Source organism: Podarcis pityusensis, assembly GCF_964106645.2.
Source record: "Podarcis pityusensis genome assembly, chromosome: 2".
Classification (NCBI taxonomy): Eukaryota; Metazoa; Chordata; class Lepidosauria; order Squamata; family Lacertidae; genus Podarcis; species Podarcis pityusensis.
The window spans coordinates 107,055,447-107,072,815 of record NC_138029.1 but is presented as its reverse complement, the minus strand read 5'-3'; the positions used below and the strand labels follow the sequence as shown (position 1 = coordinate 107,072,815).

General features: G+C 46.6%; 1 protein-coding gene across 2 annotated transcripts in view; it reads left to right on the top strand.

Moving 5' to 3' along the window:
• Positions 1-239: 239 nt before the first annotated feature.
• The window catches only part of IL17RC (interleukin 17 receptor C), a 36,909-nt gene continuing 19,779 nt past the window's right edge, over positions 240-17,369 (top strand). Inside the window, exons 1-7 of one of the 2 annotated variants that reach the window (XM_080991882.1) lie at positions 240-825; positions 6,121-6,142; positions 6,974-7,132; positions 8,278-8,361; positions 9,162-9,274; positions 12,591-12,708; positions 12,810-12,854. In XM_080991882.1, the coding sequence (XP_080848008.1) occupies positions 685-825; positions 6,121-6,142; positions 6,974-7,132; positions 8,278-8,361; positions 9,162-9,274; positions 12,591-12,708; positions 12,810-12,854 (682 nt within the window). In that variant the 5' untranslated portion in view covers positions 240-684. The remainder of the gene's footprint in view (positions 826-6,120; positions 6,143-6,973; positions 7,133-8,277; positions 8,362-9,161; positions 9,275-12,590; positions 12,709-12,809; positions 12,855-17,369) is intronic. The other variant, XM_080991883.1, reaches the window with a different exon arrangement.

Here is a 17,369-nt window from a genome sequence, read left to right as displayed (position 1 = left end):
TTTAATTTTTAAAATTTATTCCGTCTGCGTCAGACCAACACGGCTACCTACCTGATTCTAAAAATTAAGTTAGACCCAACAAGTTCCTTTGCCAGCTTTGATGGAAAACCTCTGCTAAAAAAAATAAACAAATCAGGTTTGCTGTGCTGCCATTCAGGAAATCTGACAGCTCTGAACTTGGCTATGAATACTTCTTCCTGCATTTAATCCTTGTACCCTTTGGGGCTTCTCTTAAACTAGGTTGCTGGCGCTGTGCCCAGGCTCTCCTGTCCTTCGCCCTCACTTCCAGTTTCTGCAACGCCCTCTCCACCTTTACTCCCCTTTGACGCAATTTCTCTGGTAGTAGCAAAAAGGGAGTGAGATTGACTAAGCTGGGCCCTGTCAAACGAGTTGCCGTGAAGATTGCGGCGCGTCGGTTCCTTGGATCCTCAAGTCTTCTTTCAGATAGGAAACCTTTCCCGATCTTTCAGCTTGGATCTTTTGCCCTGGCGTAGGACCTGTTTGCCGGCACCTGCGCCAGCTCCATAGACATAAAACGCTGGAAAGAAACCAGCTCCCAGGAGGTGGAAACGAGGAAATATTTATCAAGCTGCGTGCCAACTGTGCTATTCAGGCACGATCTAATTCGTCCTGTGCAAAGGCAGATTCTGCGATGAAAGGAGCAGCGCCGTCGTCATCCCCACAATGACTTGTGGGGTAGAGCCAATGTTTGGCTCACGACGGATGGCGGAGATGTGGCTTTGGGTCCTGCCACTCGTCCTAGTGTGCCTGCCTTCTGCCTGCCTTCAGCCTGCAAATATTCTGGAGTCTGTCCACTGCTCTCAGGTAGGTACAAACCTTCTGAAAAATTGGGGTCGGGGAGGAAAGGTCAGGGAACGGAGTATCCAGAAGAAGGGCACGGCTGGCTGGCTGGCATCATTGACAGGGCCATGCCACACACCACACGATGTGCTTGGAAGTTCAACTTATTCTAAATGAGCTATCGTGGTTGTTCAAATGGGGGAAGTGGTTTCGTTTGTGGCACAGGCTGTATTCCCAGAGAAGGCATGCGTGTCCAAACCTCTTCGAAGAAAGGGTCTTGAGTAAGACTACACTCACAGGCGGTTTACTTCCACCTCTCTCATACCGCTCAACTGTCCTGATCTAAGCGGGACATCCTGGAATTCTAGAAGCCATTCCCTGCTTCTGACTGGATCCTGGAACACCCCAATTTTTTTGGTCCCAGCGCTCTGGCTTTTGGCTCTTGTGCGCTGGCACAAATCAGCTGGTTCCCTCGAAAGCAAAATAACGAGAGTCCCAATTTGGAGTGTTTTTCATAGCTGTCAACTTTCCCCTTTTTCTAAGGGAAATTCCCTTATTCCGAATAGGATTCCTCGCAAGAAAAGGGAAAAGTTGACAGCTATGGCATTTTTCCGCCTCAGGTCCCAAGCCAAGCTGCCATGATTCCTACCACCACCACCCTCTATAGTTCTCTCAGCTGTAACAAAATCCCACAACCTTTTTTAAATGGGGGGGGGGTGTTCTTAAAAAAACATGCCTGGTTTCAAATTTAAGCTGGGGTTGTATACACACCATACATTTATAGCACACACCACAAGAATCCTGGGAACTGTAGTTTGTTAAGGATGCCTGGAATTGTGAGCAGTCAGCTACAGCTCCCAGGATTCTGTGTATGCAGTCCCTGTTACTATTGAGCTCTTTGCACCCTGAACATCCTGGATGGGCCTTGGGGAGAGGGGCAAGTCTCTCCATCTCCCCTGCACTGCCTTTGACCCTTTCAGCCCTGAGGCTTCCTCTCCCCTGCCCATCATGGCCTCTCTACCTAATTTTGGCGACTGCTATGTAGAAGGGAAGGAGCACTGTGGTTGCTAGGAGAGACTGAGGAGGAACTACCTGGTACTGTGACAAGGCCTCTTAGGTTGCTGTTTACTCAGCAACTGCCACAGCCCGGCGGCTGAGGCTTCCTCGAGCTTGTGGCCATGGAGACAGCATGGCAGGAACAAAAGGTTTCGGCACCTGTGTACCGAGGCTATGGCACTGCAGTGCTTCCCCCTCCTTTCCTGGCTCTGCTTCTGTGCCCTTTAACAGCAAGCCTGGCATCGCAAGAACTAAGTAGGCCGCTCTTTTGCTGACAATTTCACCTGCCATGAAAAGTGTCACCTGCTCAGGTGACTGCAGTTGTCAAGGCTCGGGAAACAAGGCCGCAAGCCTTTGTACCAAGCCAAGATGGCGACGTCCGTCACCAGGACATTGCAAAAGTTGAAAAGTCCACCACACAGATACTGCCACTTAGTAGTAGTACTGTTGCTCTCCCTGAGTGAGAGACAGGGGAAAGTGTTTGCAACCACTTTCGGTGGTTTCCGGCTGAGGTGGTTCGATATGCCTTTTTTTGTCTGTGTTCTGCCACTGTGAGTCGAGCGGGGTTAATTGCACGTTCTTTTGTAATTCAAGAAAATCTTTAGTAAAAAATTATTTTGAAACAAGGGGATAAACGTGTCAAGGACAGTGGGAGGAGAATAATGGGGCTGCCATCCCTGTGATGGCATATCCCTCAACTGTCCTTATAAAAACGGGACATCCCATTTTGGGAGACCTCACGTGAGAGCACGGAGCCAAAACATGTGAGATATTGAGGCCCGGAAGATGTGTGACCCAGTTTTTGGCCAGGACATGTTGGGGGGGGTATGATGGGGGCGGGGAGAGCAAAGGTCTACTGAGGTAACGAATAGGGCTAATTAAATCAAAGCCCTTGCCCCTTCTGCTTTGCCCCACTGTAGCTCAGAATATGGGGTGCCAGTCAGCCAACCTGGTCTGATGGTGTTTCTCCTAAATTCGTTCTAGAACAGCTCAAGGAGGTGAGGGTTGAGGGCAATGAACCTCAGTGGTTCTGCTCCAACCTCCAGAGCCATTTCCAGAAAGTAGCTATGGGGTTGTTACTGTTCGACACTATGGCAGCTTTCCCATGGTGTTGCGCAGAGTCCCACCTTGTACCACACACTGTTTAATCTTCTATATGAAGCTACTGGGAGCGGTCTTCGAGAGTGTCAGAATATTTGGGTGGCACCCAGCTTTATCTCTGTATTCCATCTGAACTAGGAGACACGGCTGATATGCTAGACAGATGTTTGGAAATAGCGATGGTCTGGATGTGAGCCAACAAATTGAAACCGAGGTATTATGTGCCCCCAAGTTCTTGGTCCAAGAGTTGGAGAACAGCGTTGCACTCCTCTGGAAAGAGGAGGTCCATAGCTTGGGAGCTCACTCCTGGATCCCACATTGTCACTTGAGGCCCTGCTGGTTCCAGTGGTTAGGAGAACCTGTTTTCAGCTCCAGCTGTTTTGCTAGCAATTACCTGTTTTGGACAGCGATGTCTCGGACACAGTACTCCATGCTCTCTGGTAACTTCCAGATTGGGAACTTCAACTGGTCCAAAATGCAGCAGCCAAATGACTGGCTGGGCTTGCCTTTAGAACTCAGTTCACCCTTCTTCCAAAACAGCCCAATTCAAGGTGTTTGTGCTAGTGTTTAATGTCCTAAATTACTTAGACCCCCCCCCCCCCAAAATAACTGAGAGACCGCCTCCTTCCTTACAGACCCTTCCTGATGTTAAAATCAGCAGAGGGGGCTGGTAGTTTCACCTCCTTCAAACATTTGGGTAGTGGTGGCCTGGGAGAGGGCATTGTGTGTGGCAGCCCCTAAGTTGTGAAATTCCCTCTTTACCCTGGCCTTTGACACCTGAGGGGTCTCGGTGTTTCGATTTCTGGGAATGGAGTTGAGAGATGACCTAACCTGGGGAGAAAACAGTAAAGACCTGATGAAGAGAGCACAGCAGAGGTTATCTTTTCTGAGAATCCTCCGGAAAAATAATCTCTCAAAGGACCTGTTGATGGCATTTTACCACTGTACTGTTGAGATTGTATTAACTTATGGCCTGTGTGTGTGGTTTGGGAGCTGCACGGTCAGGGAAAAAACAATGCTGTCCAGGGTTGTAAAGACTGTGGAGAGAATAATTGGGTGCACTCTTCCCACCTTGGATCAAATCTATGCTTCCAGGTGTCATAAGAAAGCTGCAGAGATAGTGCAGGATAATGCGCACCCCGGAAATTATCTCTTTCAGCGTCTGCCTTCTGGAAGAAGGTACAGGGTTATAAAGACTAGGACTAGCCACCTGAGAAACAGTTTTTATCCAAATGCAGTTTTGGTTTTAAACGCAGTGTAAGGTAGTCTCTGTGGGAGTATATTGTATTTAATTATGGGGTACAGAGTTTTTAGGGGGTTAACCAGGCTGGGATAGCTGGGATAGCAGGCTGGTTGGTTGAATGACTGATGTAGATTTTTCAATTTCGTTGTTGTGTATGGGACAATGACAATAAAGATTATCGTATCATATCGTATCGTATCGTATGTGTGTATTCAGGGCCCACCCTATTCCTGCTGCTGTAATCTGTTTTGGACTGTTTCTAATGCTGCATTTTGTGTTGCTGCCCTGGGACCTGCTGGTGAAGGATGTATAGTAATAATAATAATAATAATAATAATAATAATAATAATAATAGTAATAATAATGTGCTTTCACTCTGGGTAAAACCTCAGTGCCTAGGACTTGCCGATCGTATGGTCGGCGGTTTGAATCCCCGCGGTGGGGTGAGCTCACGTCTTTCGGTCCCAGCTCCTGCCCACCTAGCAGTTTGAAAGCACCCTTAAGTGCAAGTAGATAAATAGGTACCGCTTTATAGCGGGAAGGTAAATGGCGTTTCCGTGTGCTGCGCTGGTGCTGGCTCGCCAGCTGCAGCTTCGTCACGCTGGCCACGTGACCCGGAAGTGTCTTCGGACGGCGCCGGCTCACGGCCTCTTGAGCGAGATGAGCACGCAACCCTAGAGTCGGACACAACTGGCCCGTACGGGCAGGGGTACCTTTACCTTTACCTATATTGTTGTTGGCATCTGTCTGTCTTGAGAGACAATGGAGCGTACCTCCGGGAATTCTATTTCTACATACAGTTATTTAGATGACTCAGGTGGGGGTTTGCTCCTTCCTTCTCCTTCCTCTGTTGCCATTGCCACTATCAAAAGTTAGATCGTATGTTTCATGGGGGCAGCAACCTGTTATGTTTTTTCCATTGCAATCATACATGGATATAGATATTGTTGGGTGCACCCCATTTTCTTATCGATGAAGTTCTTTAGGGAGGCCTACGTCTATCCAGAGTTCAGTTTTTTTGGTCAATGGAGACTCTGGTGTCTTTACGAAACGTGGTTTTCTTTACGCATATATACAACCTGAACATAGCGCGGAGAGGCTCGTAGCATTAACATTTCAGCAGACCTTGCCTCCTCATTAGGTTTCCAGGGAGATCTCCAAACCATAGCTTTGGGTTCAGCACAGAGCAAAACAGGCCTCCCTGCCTCCTGCTTCTAGCATCAGCCAAAACTCACACACCAAAACTAGGTGTGTGGTGATGTTGCAGGTAGCCTGGTGACGCTGGTAGGGAACGGCCTATATCCTTTCCTGGAAGTAACTTCAGTTGTCACTATGGCAACGTATTTATTCTTAGCTAACTCTTTAAGATATTGGTGAGTCTGGCCAAAGTCATTACCTTAACAAAGGAGCTGGTTGGACCAGTTTACCAGTTCTCCTTTTGTAGATTCTAACCTCACAGATACAGAATCACAGGTTTGGAAGAGATCCACAGATATCATCACCCAGACTGATTTCCCTGCAAACCTATAATAATATAGTCCTAAACCAGCTGTGCAGGTGGAAAGGAGGTTCCTGGTTGACTTCTCAGAGCAAAAGATATAGCAGAATACCCAGAGTAGCTTACAGTAAGGGAAAAGCAGAACAGTACTGTTTAAAACAGTCAGTACAAACAGGTGAGTTGTAGTCCAACAATTCCTAGAGAGCTACAGGTTCCCCACCTTATTAAGCCAATATGTCCTGCGTTGGGAACAGCTTTCATAGACCCAAGAAATTGGTCCTCACAATGAAATAACAGTTGGAAGGCATGTTGTTTTAGACTCAGCCTGGCAGGGTGTGTTGTAGGATCGGAGAAAAGAGGCTCAACTTGCGATAGTCTCTTTACTAGCTCTTGAAACTGTCCCTTTTGTGTCCTTCTATAGGGTCTTGGCTGCCAGCTATTGGGTAAGTGTTCGTACCAAAAAAATTAATAATTTTCATCCCTGTTCTTTATCTTGATAAATCTATGAGCTTATCAACACCTACCTTTTGCCCAGACACAGATCCATATGTGAAGGCTCTGTGTCGGAGCAATTTTTTAATCTTTAGTGCTAAATCGCTTAGAGAACTTAGGTTTTCTGAGGATTGCCGTATGCTCCGATTGTGCTTTAAAGAGCGGGTTTTCGTGGGGAAATCTCCGGGGGGGGGGGGAGTGTGCTCAGACATGTAGCTTTAAAGCACGGATGATCTTGCCTGGAAAGAGTGGAGGAAAGGTAAGCATGACTAAATCCAAGTGTGAAGACTGCCATTGACTTGACTTGTCCTAAAGCCCGATGCGTGGGATTCTTTTGCTACAGGGTTTGTTTGTTTAAAAGCATTCTTGTCATCATTTGGCCACAATTCACGTTGCACGACCCAAAACGTGCCAAATATTTCTACTGCAGTGTTCCTGGGAAAGAGGGGAGAGTTTCGGGTGGGGATGGACGTCACCCAAGAAAACCAGCTTTAGACTGCCTTAGTCTTGTGACCCCTGGATTCAACACAAGCTTCTTCTCATCTACAAAAGCTTCAGACTATGTTCTAGGGATGGAAGGCTCTGTGAATTTTGGTTCAGGGCTCTTTTGACGGTAGTGAGTGTTCCTTCGAAATGCTGTGATTGGGGGTGCTAGCACACATTCTGCTGAATAATACCCTTCTTTCACTGGGTAATTCTTTCTTTCTTTCTTTCTTTCTTTCTTTCTTTCTTTCTTTCTTTCTTTCTTTCTTTCTTTCTTTCTTTCTTTCGCCTACTTTCAGAAAAGGGTGTGCTGTGCATCCCTGGGCATGCCCTGCCAGCCCCAGGGCAAGACCCAGTCCTGGTGCTGACCCAGATCGAGACGAGGAACGGACTTCGGTGTCGGAAGCAGCGAGACTGCGTCCCCTGTGTGCAGGTGATCCTACGCCTTGGCCTGCTGGGTGAGAAAGATGGCTCAGGGCTCTGTACCTGAATGTTGACCCTGGCCTGCTGCTGTTGCTGCAGTTGGCCTTGTACCTTGGCTTTCAGTCCTAGCTGGCCTATGCCCCCTCTGCCACTTCAGGGCAGGCTTGTTCGTCTAGTGATAGCAGGACGTGATTCTCACGTTAGGTTTGAGAGGTCGTAGAGTTCAGTTCCTAGACATGCCCCACGAGGGACCAAACCGTACAGAAGGGAGAAAGGCCAGAATTCAACAGGAGGACATGTACTCTGAAAGTCCCAGGCTCTGTCATAAGAACATAAAAAAGAGCCCGCTGGATCAGGCCCAAGGCCCATCTAGACCAGCGTCCTGTTCTCACAGTGGCCAGCCAGATGCCTGCTGGGAAAGCAGCAAGCAGGATTTGAACACGAGACCTCTCTCCTCTCCTGTGGCTTCCAGCAACTGGTATTCTTCATAATAATAATAATAATAATAATAATAATAATGGTAATAATAATTTATTATTTGTACCCTGCCCATCTGGCTGGGTTTCCCTAGCCACTCTGGGTGGCTTCCAACAAAGATTAAAAATATATTAAAATGTCACACATTAAAAGCTTCCCTAAACAGGGCTGCCTTCAGATGTCTTCTAAATGTCTGGTAGTTGTTTTTCTCTTTGACATCTGAAGGAAGGGTGTTCCACAGGGTGGGCGCCACTGCCGAGAAGGCCCTCTGCCTGGTTCCCTGTAGCTTTGCTTCTCACAATGAGGGAACCACCAGAAGGCCCTCAGCGCTGGACCTCAGTGTCCGGGTAGAACGATGGGGGTGGAGACATTCCTTCAGGTATACTGGGCCCAGGCCGTTTAGCGCTTTAAAGGTCAACACCAACACTTTGAATTGTGCTTGGAAACATATTCAGAAGCGTTGCTGTCTCCATCTGTGGATGTAGATAGAGCCCAGCCATCAAATTTCCTCCGTGAATTTATCCAATCCTCTCATTAAAAAAAAAAAAAAAGTTTTCAATTAAATATTTTTTCTTGTGTTACAAAACAGACAAATAAGTGGAGAAAAGTACAATTGGTGGACAATTGCTTCACTGCACTGTGCTGAGCTGCGTTATTATTCTTGTTATTATTTGGGGTACACAGTCATTTTATTTCCTTGTAGAATCACCTGCCTTGGGTTCAAAGCAAGACGAGGGAGCTGACAGGACCAGCCCAGAGCGCAGAAGACATCATGGCAACACTGAAGGTGAGCCAGAAAGGAGACTTTGTCTACAGCAGTCTCTGTTGTTGTTGTTATTTTGAAATATTGCGCAGTTATACAGAAGTCAAAGAGGAGGAACAAGAAAGTTGGTATCGATGTTAACAATAGCAATTGCTGCACAGAGAATAACCACCTTGGAACGCCCTCCCACCAGATGTCAAAGAGAACAACAACTACCAGACTTTTAGAAGACATCTGAAGGCAGCCCTGTTTAGGGAAGCTTTTAATGTTTGATGTATCATAGTATTTTAATATTCTTTTGGAAGCCGCCCAGAGTGGCTGGGGAAACCCAGCCAGATGGGCGGGGTATAAATAATAAATTATTATTATTATTATTATTAGTTGGCTAGAGCGTGGTGCTGATAATGCCAAGGTCGCAGGTTCGAGCCCCATAAACAGTGCTTCCTCCCCCTTAAAAAAATGTTTAGGGGTATTCGCCTTTTCCTACTCATATTGAAATACTGCCCCTCAGTGAGGCCAAGCTTAGATTCACAAAACGTTTAGGGGTCTGCGTACCCCTGTGTCCCCCCAGAAAAAAAGACGGCTGCATATTCCTGCATTGCAGGGGGTTGGACTGGATGATCCTCAGGGTCCCTTCCAGCTCTTGTGAGTCTATGAGCCTAATTAATTCTCGATGGCATATTATAGGAATGTGAGGAATGACTCAAACAGCCTCGTGAAGTATATTGATGGCCGCACCACTCCTCCAGTTCAAGAGTCCATATCTGCATTTATTTCCATTCCTCTTCTGACACCCTGCACTCCCTCCCTTCCTCTGTTCCCAGGATTCCTGCAGGCGCACGTGCTGCTCTCAGCTGAGACATACGCTTCCTCCCACTGCGCCAGTATGAAGGTTTTGCTCCCCCTTGGTGGTGACTGGCACAACAGAAGTGATTTGGTAAGTGATTTGGGCCCATTGAATGTCCATTGGTGAAATCCAAAATTTGTAAGCATGGAGAACAAGTGGGTGGATCCACACCGTATGTTTCAAAGCACTCAAAATCCTGGGAACTGTAGTTTGTGAAGGGTGTTGGGAGTTGTAGCTCTGTGAGGGGAAAACTACCATTACCAATAATTTTTTTGGGGGGGTGGGGAGGGAATCAAGCTCCTTAAAATGTGTGTTGGATGTGCTTTAAAAGTATGGTTTACATTGGAGTTTACTGTGTATGTGAATGGGCCTCCTTTTTTGAGGCGCTGTCTGTCTGACGGAGCCTTCAATCAGTGCCCATCTCATTTCTTTTTAGCAGTGAATTCAGATTTCCTGTATCCTGGGATAATCTGAAAATTAGAATTAACCCTACTCCAAACTGCTGTTAATCTGTTACTGGATCCATTGCTGCCGTTCTTTTCCTTGGGGGCATGTCTGAATGTTCTCTTCTCCCACTCAGTTTTGCATGCTCCCAGCATCCATTGTCGCTTCTCATTTGTTTTCTGGTACCCATACTTCTATGGGACGTGGGTGGCACTGTGGGTTAAACCACAGAGCCTAGGACTTGCCGATCAGAAGGTCGGCGGTTTGAATCCCCGGGACAGGGTGAGCTCCCGTTGTTCGGTCCCTGCTCCTGCCAACCTAGCAGTTCGAAAGCATGTCAAAGTGCAAGTAGATAAATAGGTACCGCTCCGGTGGGAAGGTAAACGGCATTTCCGTGCGCTGCTCTGGTTCGCCAGAAGCAGCTTTGTCATGCTGGCCACATGACCCGGAAGCTGTATGCTGGCTCCCTCGGCCAGTAAAGCAAGATGAGGGCTGCAACCCCAGAGTCGGTCATGACTGGACCTAATGGTCAGGGGTCCCTTTACCTTTACCTACCCATACTTCTGGCATGTGGTGAAAACATAAACACCGTTTGAAACTTTATTCTTGTACCCTCTGGTTTGCGCACACGCAGAATTTCATACGACTGAGTTTCAAGCAAGTGTCTGGGAAGGTGACTTAAAAATAAATAAATCATAGGACTGTGGAGTTGGAAGGGACCCTGAAAGTCATCTAATCCGACCCCTGCAATGCAGGGATCCTTGCTAAACAATCTTACTCACCCTCCTTCACTTTTTAAGCCTCAGATGTGTGCAGTGAAGGTCAACTAAGCAAGCAAACGACATGAGATGTAGACTCAAGCCGACCTATAATCAGATCTCTGCTTCAGTGCTTATCTGAAGGAGGAAATTTAAAACAAGACCCATGCACATAAATAAATAGGTACCTGCACATACTCACTGGGGGGAGTTGGTCAGTGAAACAGAAGAATCTTTTATTTTTAAAAAGGAAAAAAATGTGCAGGTAAACAGAAAGCTGTGCGTGTGGCCCTTTTGTACTGCCATGGTTCGGCGAGTGGAATGAACAAGTCAGTGAGTGTGAAAAACAGACACAGGGTTAAAAAAAACACCTACTTGTATGCCAGGACAAGAAACAATGGATTGGGTCAAATCCAAATATGCACATGTGGAAACTACTGAGATTGCTTTCGAACCCCAGGAATCTGGATTAGCAATGAGGTAGGGCTCCGTGATGAACCAGCCCATAAAGAAACTGGTGTTTGTCTAGTGAAATAGATGAGAAGGAGGGAGGGATTGAGGGAGGAATGTAGGCTCTGTTTTGCTCCCTGGCACTTGACTTGAAGAGCCGGTTTTGGCTGCAGACTGGCAGAGAACCCTAATCTACCACTAAATCAGTCTGACCACAAGTTCAGTTCCTTCACTTTGCCCTACCCGTATGCAGAGATGGGTATTCCATAAAGTGTATAAATGGAAATCCTTGCCCCCCCCCTGCATTATTACTGCATTTTCATCCCTCCTTTCCTTCAAGGAGGCATATGTAGTTCTCTTCTTTTAATCCTAATACAAACCCCAGGAGAAAAAGTGGAAAGAGTCTAACAGATCCAAGGTCAGCTTGTGAGCTTCATGGTGCCGTGGAAATTTGAACCTGGATCTCCTTGGCCTTAGTTTGAAACCCTAACCATTATTCCACGCTAACTCCATCTGCTAGTTTTCAGTAGCTATGCAGAGCACTGGGGCAACTCACACATGGCAAACCTGCTGCAAATCATCCTCACACACCATACATTTAAAGAATGTGACGGCCCCCGGAGAATCCTGGGAAATATAGTTTGCTAAGGGTGCTGGGAATTGTAGTTCTGTGAAGGGCAAACTGCAATTCCTGTGTTTCTTTTTTTTTTTTCAGGAGGGGGGATGCTCTTTCAATGTGGAATTGCCCACACTCCAGAAAGCAGCTTATCTTTGACGGCTAGACGCTTGCCTTTTGATAAAGGACAACTGGGTTCCTTGACAATGCTAAATTCTGCAGAGTGTGGTTGCAAAAATGGCAAGATATATTAAGCCCCACTGATATACAAACGTATTTTAGATGCCGTTTTAGCTGACCTTAATTGGTGGGCCATAGAGCTGCAATTTCTGCCGTTAATAATAATAATAATAATAATAATAATAATAAATTTATACCCCGCCCATCCAGCTGGGTTTCCCCAGCCACTCTGGGCGGCTCCCAACGGATTAAAAACAGAATAAAACATCAAACATTAAAAACTTCCCTAAACAGGGCTGCCTTCAGATGTCTTCTAAAAGTCAGATAGTTGTTTATTTCCTTGACATCTGACGGAAAGGCATTCAACAGGACGGGCGCCACCACCGAGAAGGCCCTCTGCCTGGTTCCCTGTAACCTCACATCTCGCAGTGAGGGAACCTCCAGAAGCCCCTTGGAGCCTTCTGTGGCTAACTGGCAGCCTGCATGCCCTCCAAACAATTTCAAGAGCCCCTCCACGTCAAAAGATCATCGCCAATATGGTGTCTGGAGCAGCAGCATACACAAAACGTTTAATGATCCACAGCCACAGAGCTTCTCTCCCTCTGAGCTCTGCGCTAAGCTGCTCTATCCAGCCTCTCTTGCACTGTCAGGGCGCTAAGCAACCAGTGTTTGGGGAGACCACTGAAGCAGTAGCCCCAGATAAGCAGCAGGACTGCAGGCAGGTCCAACCTCCCACCCTAGTGGTGATGGTGGGAGGTAACACTTTGAGGAGGATGTGGTGGTTCCCAAAGACATCCCTCGCCTTTCCCAGTGGGAAAGGTGAAGTGCGACAGATGGCAGCCCCATTGGGTCCCTCTGTGTGTGTGTTCCTGTCTGTGGGCGTGATAGTGTGTGAGAGAGAAAGAGAGGGGGTGTGTGCTCCTTTCACCTTTGACACTCCTGCCCCCTTCCTTCCCAGGGCTCTCTCCAGTTCGACTGCTTCCCGGTGGCTCTCAGCGGGGAGTTGCATATCACGGCATTCACTCATCCCCACTATCAGTTTGCACAACTCTTGCGGAAGACCCACTCTGGGCCAGGTGAGTGCCTTTCAGGCCTGCTCCAGAAGTGAGCAGCTGAGGAAATGGAGGAGAGCAACCAACCAACCTCCAGGCCTTCCTTCTGTGTTTTCTTCCCACAGACTGCACCTGGCACAGAGCAAAAGATGCCATCCGCCTCTGCCAAGGTATGTAGCAATGCCGCCGACTTCTTATCAGTGCCGCTGCCCTGATGCAGGTACCAGCCAGAGCCAGCCAACCCCCCTGCGGCTCGTTTGATAGGGATCTGAGCTTCGTTGAAAACATTCCCACGGCGGCAACCTTTCCTAAGGCTAAAACCGCCTCTTTTCTGGGTCGAAACCAAAGGTCCAACAAGGACAGGGGTGAGGAACATTCCAGCCCTCAGGACAAATTTGGCCCAACCTGAGTCACAGTTAGGCCCGGAGTCCACTTCCTGCAAACGGTGCCAGTCTGCTCCAAATCTGACATCCTTTGTCACATCGGGAGCAGGTCGGCTACACAACCAGGTTCCCTGTGCAGTCGATCTCTGCATATAGCAGGTGTATACCTGAAGGAGCGTCTCCACCCCCATTGTTCAGCCCGGACACTGAAATCCAGCCCTGAGGGCCTTCTGGCGGTTCCCTCATTGCAAGAAGGGAAGTTACATGGAACCAGGCAGAGGGCCTTCTCTGTAGTGGCACCCGCCCTGTGGAACGCCCTCCCTTCAGATGTGAAGGAAATAAGCAGCTATCTTATCTTTAAAAGACATCTGAAGGCAGCCCTGTTTAGGGAAGTTTTTAATATTTAATGCTGTATTGTTTTAACACTCGGTTGGGAGCCGCTCAGAGTGGCTGGGGAAACTCATAATAAATTATTATTGTTGTTGTTGTTGTTGTTATTTTAAAGCCAGGTGAGTTCAAGCTTATCAACTGCGCAAATGAGTTTCCCGTGGGGAACTTGACCACACTTCCAATCCCTGTAAGAACCAGGTTTACCAGCCCAATGCTGGAAAAGCCCCTGGTTGGTTCCTAGGCAACCAACAACCAGCTTGGGAGGCACTTTGCCAGGGACGTTGGCAGGCGATTGGGATAACTCACCTGTCCATCGTCTGATGTCATAGGGGCATCAGGTGATGGACAGGAGGGTTGTCCCAGCCACCTTGTTGTATCCAAGTAAATTCTACTCGCAGTTGGTCCAAATGGAGCTAACCTAGTCACATCCATTAATTTCATTGCTTCTACTCTGAGTAAAAGTGGAACAACACCTTGAATGAGGTCCAAAGTTTGTGTAGTGCAGCTTTCTGGTTTTCTGCATATTAAGGACTCGTGTCCTAATCCTGATATGTTAACCTTCATACAGGCAAAGCAGTACCACGTAATTCAAATTTTATTAGTCAGGGGAAAGATGACTGTGCAAGAGTGGAATTTGGTGCGTATCCAGTCCGGGCTCTGGCATCCTGCTTTCAGAGAACCCCAGCTTTCATTCTTAAATTCATATTACTCATTCATATTACTCACAATTGCAGACTCTGTGACATAAGAGTCCACACAGAGAGAAGTTTGAAAATGCCATTCTGTGCTTGATGAATACTTGGAAACGAATGTCCATTTTGTAAAATGTGTCCTGTTTGCGTAATTTGGGAGTAACCTGCATGGAGCAGGTGAACTCTGTGAACTGGGACAGAGGTGCTTACAGGCACAGTTCCAGTGACTAAAGAAACGATGGAGACGCATCTGATATCTGTAAAATTTGTAACAGGGGAAGACGCTGATCCAGTTTGTGACCGCTGTGAAAAAGGCAAATCATTCTTATTATTGTTTATTGAATTTATATACTGCCCTTTACCCGGAGGTTTCAGTGTTGATCACAGAATAAAATCAAAATATAAAACCACAAAATACATAATCAAAATAAAAACAACAACCCAATAACCCCCCTCCCCCCAAAAAAACCTCCCACCACATTTAAAAAGGGCCTAGAATGTCAATCAAATCAACCGCAGGCCTGGTTTAAAAGGAACATTTTTGCCTGGCGGCTAAAGGTGTATAATGAAGGCGCCAGGTGAACTTCCCTGGGGAGAGCATTTCACAGACGGGGAGCCACTGCAGAGAAGGCCCCTTCTTGTGTTGCAATCCTCTGGACCTCTCAAGGAGGAGGCACACGAAGGAGGGTCTCGGAAGATGATCTCAGGGTCCGGGTAGGTTCATATAGAAAGAGGCAGTCCTTGAGGTGCAGTGGTACCTCAGGTTACAAACACCTCAGGTTACAAACACTTCAGGTTATAGACTCCGCTAAGCCGGAAGTAGTACCTCGGGTTAAGAACTTTACCTCAGGATGGAAACAGAAATCGCGTGCCGGCGGCACGGTGGCAGCGGGAGGCCCCATTAGCTAAAGTGGTACCTCAGGTTAAGAACGGTTTCAGGTTAAGAATGGACCTCTGGAAGGAATTAAGTTCGTAAGCAGAGGTACCACTGTATTGTGGTCCTGAGCCGTTTGAGGCTTTATTGGTCAAAACCAGCACTTTGAATTGGGCCCAGAAACTAATTGGTAACCAGTGCAGTTGGACCAGAATCGGTGTAATATGCTCAAACCGGCTTGCTCCTGGTGAGCAACTTGCCATTGAATTCTGCACTAGCTGAAGTTTCTGAACCATCTTCAGAGGCAGCCCTGCGTATAACGCATTGCAGTTATCTAACCTTGGGGTTATCAGAGCATAGACAACAGTAGTTAGGCTATCCCTGTCATGAAGCTCCACCACTGGGCGTAGCTGGGCCGAAGCTGATGGAAGGCACTCCAGGCCACTGAGGCCACCTGAGCCTCGAGCGACAGCAAAGGATCCAGGAGTATCCCCAAGCTACAAACCTTCTCCTTCAGAGGAAGTGCAACAAGAACAGGCAACCTCCCAGCCATCTGGTCTAGGGAACCACCCACTAACAGTGCCTCTGTCTTATCTGGATTGAGCTTCAGTCTGTTGGTTCTCATCCAGTTCATTACTGAGGCAAGACACTGGTCTAGCACTTCCGCTGCTGAGTGTCATCAACGCGAGGGATCATTAGAAAAGGAATGAAAATAAAACTGCTGCTATCATAATGCCATTATACAAATCTGTGGTGCAACCACAGTTGTACAGTGTATACTTTTCTGGTCATCTCACATCAAGAAGGATATTGCAATTGGAAAAGGTCCACCAAAATTATTATTATTATTATTATTATTATTATTATTATCCATTTCAAAAATCTCAGAATGGTTTGCAATACATTGACACATTAAATAAAACAACCCAGAAGAAAACATTACTGAATGAATTTAATATATATATTCAAAGCAACATAATTAAACTAAAATATTATCTTAAAGATTTCAAAATAAAATGTTACGAAGGAGTTCAAGCACAGAATGCACATTTAACGCAGAAATGTTAATGAAAAGAAATCTTAAACATTTCCAAATAAAACATGACTAAAGGAAGTCAAATATAACATGTGCATTTAAAACAGCGCAATTAACAAGAGAACAAGATATTATCACAAGCATATCAGCTGCTGTTGCTGCCAGTCCTCGTTATTAAATACTGTATACCACGAAAAAAGGACACCAAGAACTCAGGCCAATGTAAGTTTCAATAGTGGGAGTGGTCCCTACTCACAATTCAATACTCAATAGTAACAAAAACTAATCCATTCAAAAGTATGTATTCTAATGAAGATTACAAACTCAAATAGAGATTACAAACTCAAACTCAAAGAGGTATGTATAACACAGTAATTCGTTACAAAGATTTTCTCTTTTTCACTCGACAGTAATGTTGATCCTTATAATTTATCAGCTTGCAGATGGAGACTCAGTTTCAATCATAGAGCAGAAGTCAAATTATGGATTGGAAACCAGGACAGGGCCCTGTTTCGATGTATTCACCTTCATCAGCTACCGTAGATTCCGGCGTATAAGGCGACTTTTTAACCCCGGGAAAGAGCCCGCCCCCGCCCCCCGCTGCGGCTTTCTCCCAGCGCGGAGCTGCCCAGTGTATTAGGCGACTGGGCTAATAAGATGAACCCTCAAATTGCACCTGCTAATTTGGGGGGGTCGTCTAATACGCCCAGTCGCCTAATACGCCGGAATCTACGGTAATTTTTAAGTTTGAAGTTTGTAAGTTTGAAGACTTTCGGATAAATATATGCACAGAAAAGCTCAAGATACATGTTGATCTACCCGCACGTAGTTGTTATCCTAGAGAAACGTAGAAAATGGATAACAACTACGTGTAATCTCTGTTAGAGTTTGTAATCTCTCTTTGAGCTTGTAATCTTTATTAGAATACATACTTTTGAATGGATTAGTTTTTGTTACTATTGACTATTGAGTTGGCCTGAGTGCTTGGTGTTCTTTTTTCTTATAGAATCATAGAATCATAGAGTTGGAAGAGACCACAAGGGCCATCGAGTCCAACCCCCTGCCAAGCAGGAAACACCACCAGAGCACTCCTGACATATGGTTGTCAGGCCTCTGCTTAAAGACCTCCAAAGAAGGAGACTCCACCACACTCCTTGGCAGCAAATTCCACTGTCGAACAGCTCTTACTGTCAGGAAGTTTTTCCTAATGTTTAGGTGGAATCTTCTTTCTTGGTTGCTGCCAATCCTGCCAATGGTGGTTTATGGTGGGTGGCAGCTGTGGACGCTCAGATTCGATCTCCTGGGTCCGC